The sequence below is a fragment of the Neltuma alba genome, unplaced genomic scaffold, assembly GCF_004799145.2.
Source record: "Neltuma alba isolate B1F8T4 unplaced genomic scaffold, ASM479914v2 tig00005857_pilon, whole genome shotgun sequence".
Lineage (NCBI taxonomy): Eukaryota > Viridiplantae > Streptophyta > Magnoliopsida > Fabales > Fabaceae > Neltuma > Neltuma alba.
In genome coordinates this window covers 410402-416623 of record NW_021634257.1, presented here as the reverse complement: position 1 = coordinate 416623, position 6222 = coordinate 410402, and the positions used below count along the sequence as shown (strand labels likewise).

The window sequence follows — 6222 nt, the reverse complement described above, 5'->3', positions numbered from 1 at the left end:
TTAGTTTTTCATTAAAATGAAAATTAGATCAATTATTAAAAACAACCACTTAATTATTAAATGAGAATATTTTGGTAAAGAAATTTACAATTTTGACATATTTATAAAAACCCAACTGACCTTAACTACCTTTCTTAATTTTTAAAAATTAATTATTCTTCTCTTATTAAAAAAAAGTGGAGGATTTGCAGAAAATTAAGAATGAAGAAGTGTTAAAAATAGGCAGAAACATAATCAAAAGACAATAGGCTCTTTATTTTTCAGTTCTTTGGATAAAACTCCATTGACAAATTCTTCGAGATTCTTCTTTGCCCTCAGCCTTGTCATCCAAGAGCTCAGGATATATAATAATTCTATTAGCAGGGGCGATCACTTCGTTTTTTGGGTGGCCATATATAGGAGCAATGATTACCTCAAAACAAGCATTTTACTAAATGCTATCCACTTACACACGTGGGTTTGAATTAACTGTAGGAAGGATAAACTTTGGATAAAATTTATTGGTAAAATAAATTGTCTTGAATTATGATTCATTAAATGATTATGAAATTGATTTATAACGATTATTTGAAACTTTTTTTAACAGCTTATGGCTAAAACAAAATTTCAACCCAATCTAAACAAGCAAAAAGTTGTCACTAAGGCTATTATATTAAATATTATTAAATAATAATATTATTAAATATTTATATTTAATTTTTTATTTGATTAAAATATTTATTTATAATATCCATTTTGTATAAAAAACAAAATTCGTACAATTTTATATTTTTTATAATTATTTAAGCTATTATATTATTTATTTTAGTATTTATATTTATAATTATGTAATATGAGAATAGCATATAAAAATAATAAAATTTAATTATAAATTTTATCATGACTATGTAACTCTATATCACACACATAAATAATATCTCACTCTCATATACACCCATTCCTTCCTCCTTCCCTCTCTCTTGCTCTCTCACACACACACACCATATTATTTCTCTAACCTTTTCTTTCTCTCTCTTTAACACAACAACATGGAAAAATACTTTATTTTGTCAGAACAAATCATATTTTTTTATAAAAATTAAAATAATAATAATAAAAAGTTAAAATAGACTTGTGTCACTGTTAAAACTGTAGTAGTTAAAAGTCCTTTTTAATGGCAACATTAAGTCGCTACTGAATACTTTTAGCGGCGACATGGTTATGAGACTTCATTGCTGAAAGTCCTTTAGTGCCATCTTTCTTTATGTGCAAGTTGTCATTTTTATGTGCAAAGTAGTCTCTTGTATCCAAATAATGTTTTGTGCAAATCATCTCCCTATATGCAACCCAACTTCTTTTATGTGCAGCTTATCTTCCTTTATGCAACTCATCATTCTAGAAACCATTTGTTAATTAATTTTCTACTGAGGGATTTGCTACCAATTTTTTTCTTAATCAATCCTCAAATTATATAATGAAAATGATTTCTTAATTAAATGGTGGTGAGTTTCAGGGGCATTAGATTATTAGAATTATTTCTTGGTAGAAACCCCTAACAACCAACAACATTTTAAAATAATAAAAAATAAATTAAATTAAAATATAATGTTAAGAACTAAATTTAACATACAATTAGTTTTAATATTAAAGACGGGGCTAATATTATTGTTGAGTAGTGCTATGGGGTCCTAGTCATACCGGGTTTGCTAGCTGCCTTTTGAACCATGTGATTGCATTAAAAAAGAAAAAAAGTAGGTAGAAAGAGGAATATAGAAAGATGAGGAAAAGAGGGAGAAGAAAAGGATGGACTTCCCTCCAAATACGCATACGCTCATCATGGTAAGAGTCAATGTCTAAAGTCATATCATTTATTTTGAGTATGATTGAGGTGACGAAATCTAACGAACCAGGACGCTGCTATCTATTTAGACTCTTGACAAAAGATCACTCTCTGATCATTGATCAACACTTTTGGAACTACGTGGAAGATGATGTCAACTTGCATTAAACATTAGTTATATTCAACAACCATGTTCCTTTCACGCAAGAAACACAGAAGACGACAAAGAAACTCGTTTGTATTTGCGTGGGATGAGTGGGAGGAAAAACGGGTGATTGATATTGTGACACTACCGCCCCTCTTTATCCTTTCCAGGGGCTGCTTCTCCGATGTGGCCCCAGGCCGCCATGGATGTCGCCTTCCAACATGTCGGTACGCTGACCAAAATAAGAAACCCCAATTGTTCTCAGGGAAGAATTAAATATTAGTTAGTTTTATTTGGTTAAAAAAAAAAAAGTAGCTAGTTATGTGTGTGTATATATAATGCGAATTGGTTTTACTAAGTTATCTCATTTAATCATTTGTACTAAAAAAAATACTCCGTTTTTATTCTCTTTATATTACTTTTAACATATTCTACCAAAAAAATAGTCATGGAAATACAATGAGACATATATACAGGCCATACAAAACATAATAACAGAGGCCTATATTGTGTAGATTCAGTCTGGCGTTCATCCTTATGAGCATTAATTATCTCGAGTTTTCACATAGCGATTCATTCTTTGAGAATTATTAATTTCATCCCAACTTTTTCTACGACCAAATCTTTTCAACTTTCTTCGACCAAATCTTTGTTGGGACCCGTTTTGGTGTGCAATACTGAAGGGTTGTTTCATAATCAGTCAAACTAGGCCCAAAGTTTTAACGTTTTCATGTGTCGTTTATGTTCAGCTCATCAATTTGGAATACAGATCAGTCGGCTTTGAATTTATAACTGCTCAACTTGGTCCTCCTCAAAGAAACTTCTTAAGATTTAACTGAATCTGAAATGACATCGAAGTTCCCTTGAACAAACCTTGAAATGACTTGGAAGAGATGGCGATGTAGAAGATAAGTCTATGAGAATTCCTTACATAAATCGCAGCCTAAAACAACTCGGAAATTTCTCAGAACTTGCATTTCACATCAATTATATATGCAGCCTGTACTTTTTGAAAGAAGCAAGAAAGCCATTTGAAGTTTAAGTTCTTCATTAACAGAGGCTTCTCAAGACTTCCCTTTTCTGGATCATCAAAATGTCCCAACAAGAAAGCGACCAAATAAGCATTCTTTATGAGGCATCAAAGAAAGGGGACGTATCAATGTTAAAATCATTGGTACGAGAAAACTCGCAAATCTTCCACAAAATTTCACTTTCTGACTTCGCTGAAACTCCTTTACACATATCATCTTCTCTTGGCCACCGTGAATTCACAAAGCAACTTCTCACTCTCAATCGCAAACTAGCCACTGAGTTGGACTACTCCAATAGGACAGCCCTCCACTTGGCTTCTGCAGAGGGTCACATTGAAATTGTGAGGAAACTGGCAGAAACTGATAGTGATCCATGCTTGTACCCTGATGACAAAGGAAGAATTCCTTTGTACTATGCGGTGATGAGAGGGCGAGTAGAGGTTGTGAGAGAGTTGATCAGACTGAAGCCACAATCTCTGGATGTTCGTGACAAGGGGGAGACGATGTTCCATTTATGCATTAAGCACAATCGCCTCGAAACCTTGAAAGCCTTAGTAGAACTGGAGCTTCGCACTACCGGCAAGCTTCTCAACTTCAACAGTACTGATCGCGCTGAGAATACCATTCTCCATTCAGCTATCATGCTGAAGCAAGTTGAGGTACTCTTTACTCTTTAGTGATTTGTAAAAGAAGTAAAAATGCAAACTGGTTGGTTCTTGATAGATGTTAGTGGTGTTTGAAAATCACAATTTACTACTCAATCATATTTAGCTCCGCCACGCACAATATTCTGACACGTTCACTATTTAATCAATCAGACCGTAAGGTACCTCCTTTCAATACCTGAAGTGAGGCAAAAAGCAGCAGCAGGGTTGAAGAACAAGCTTGGTTTAACAGTCCATGATATTGTGGAGCTTGTTCCAGATGACTTCAAGACCCTCGAGATACGAGGCATGTTGAACGGAACTGAGCCCACAACCTCAACTCCTGGCATCAAAACTACTCATCAGCGCAACGGTTGGAGAAAGATTCTTGGGCTTGTGGTACACATATTAAGTGATAACGACACTGAACGGCTAGAAGAGATGAGAGGGGATTTGAGTCTAGTGGCTACAGTGATCGCAACTATAACCTTTCAAGCTTTGATTAACCCTCCTGGTGGTTTTGTTCAGCAAGCTGTGGCTCCAGGTGAGGATCCCTTCGGTTGCTTATTTGATGAAGAAAATTCCGTACTAGCATGCCCTGGAAAAGCACTTTCAGCTGTTAAATCTAGTTCTGCTTTTCGTCGCTACCAAAGGCACAATACCATATGTTTCATTGGATCTCTGTGTATCACCCTCATACTCGTAAGTGGAGTTCCTTTGAGGCATAAACCAGTGATATGGGTGTTATCTGTTGGCACGTGTATTACTCTCACATTCTTAACACTCACGTACCTTCAAGCCCTCTCCATGGTGAATCCAAATTTTTCGCTTCTCGACTCACCCACTAGAGTGATTTCCGGATCACTTTTGTTTTGGTTTGGGATGCTTGGGATTGTTGCTGTGTTGTCCACATTGCGCTTCGCATTTTGGCTCCAGATCGGAAGGGGGAAGAAGCCCAACTGGCTGTCGGATAATGTTTTGTCGTTTCCGAGGAGCAGAATCCAAAATGCATGATGCTGCCAGTGAATTAGATGCCACATTTTGCCATGTCTCTTCTCCTCCCTCTGTGGCGTCTTTCGTCTACTTCTCTCTGAAATTATATCTTCTGCTGTGTTATTTACTTCAGTATCTCATTTTCATTCAGACTTGTGTCAGATATGTTCTATGAATGTCAATGATTATGAGATCAGAGCTCAGTTATTCTGATACATGGCACGTTTTCTAACTGTGCTCTGCAAGGATTTTTTCCCCCACAAGCCGCCAGGTTCAATTATAGTCATTGTACTGTGAATTGTATGATTTGTAGATTTTAATTTATAGGTGATCTGATTGTGATTGAGTCTCCGTTCACTGGAAGACATAAAAATAATAACTTATTATAAATTTAATTGGTATTGTTTTTTTGGGGGGGGAGTTACTGATATTAATATTGACGATATTGAATAATGTTCATAATAATGATGTAGTAACTACATAATATTGATTTTTATTTTATTATAGTTACCAATTACGTAATAAAAAATTTATACAGAGATGCAATATTTAAAAAATACCAATACCAAAATCAAGTCAGCATTTCTACTTTTTAGCTAAGGTCGGTTTCTAATTATAATGTTCACATACGCAACTATTCCATTGGTTAGATGAAGGCAATAAGTCCAAGTTGAAAATTCAACTATGTTAAATACTTCTCTTCTTTCAAGCGTCTTGTTTCTTATCAAAAGTGATTATATAAATAATTAAGACGTGCATGGTTCCCTCAGTAGTCAGAACTCAGAAGTCATGAGACAAAGGGGAGATGCCTTTTTGATATACTTTGAAATTGTGGCACTTAAAGGAATAACAAGAGAGGGAGAAATGGAGACAGAAACCTAATATAACATGCAGATGTGGATGCAGTCACTTTATTTGTATGCACTTTTTCTTAAAACATCAAAAGTAGGATCGCAGGGGCTTTTCATATTTTCATCCCCCCCTTTGTTATGCATTATCAAATCTACTTTTCAAAGTTTCATTGTCTCTATATTTCACGGAGTGGAAGAAATTGCAAGTATTCTGAACTGGCATAAAGAGTCCATTTCTTATTTTTATGCATAAAACAAATCAATTCATTAGACCAAGACACTAATCTTTAGGTTGAAAGTTCAGCTACAGTAAACCATGAACAATGATCTTATGGCTTGATGCCATGCGAAGAAGAATATCTCCATTTAGGTTTTTCTCTACTTTTCTCTATTTACTATCTCTACCATTAGATTAATATCCAGTTGTTGAGATTTAATATACTACAACAATATTATGATAATATTAAATAATAATAAATATATATATAAATAACTTTAACCTATATATAAATAAATACTATGATATTATTATAACCAGACGGAACAGGATAAAAAAATTGTATATAGTATATTATTCACGTGTATAAAATTTTAATAACACACACACATCTCACAATAACATAGATATACGTATATTATTCACATACCCATACGCATGCATGATTTAATCCACCTAAGTTGTTGTTATTTAAAAAATTCAATTAAATTCTTCCAAAAAGAACTGATAAAGACCCTGTCA

At 34.1% G+C, this 6222-nt stretch overlaps 1 protein-coding gene across 1 annotated transcript; it reads left to right on the top strand.

Moving 5' to 3' along the window:
* Positions 1–2878: 2878 nt before the first annotated feature.
* Positions 2879–4653, top strand: LOC114748925 (ankyrin repeat-containing protein At5g02620-like). Its single transcript, XM_028937387.1, has 2 exons — positions 2879–3654; positions 3814–4653. Exons 1-2 carry the CDS (start codon positions 3058–3060, stop codon positions 4651–4653), a joined length of 1437 nt encoding a protein of 478 aa, XP_028793220.1. The 5' UTR covers positions 2879–3057.
* Positions 4654–6222: the final 1569 nt, after the last annotated feature.

Bases quoted from the DNA above. Each gene is read 5' to 3' on its own strand.
- LOC114748925 (XM_028937387.1), top strand. From the start codon at position 3,058: ATGTCCCAACAAGAAAGCGACCAAATAAGCATTCTTTATGAGGCATCA. The intron at 3,655-3,813 runs GTACTCTTTACT...TTAATCAATCAG, and splicing joins TCATGCTGAAGCAAGTTGAG to ACCGTAAGGTACCTCCTTTC.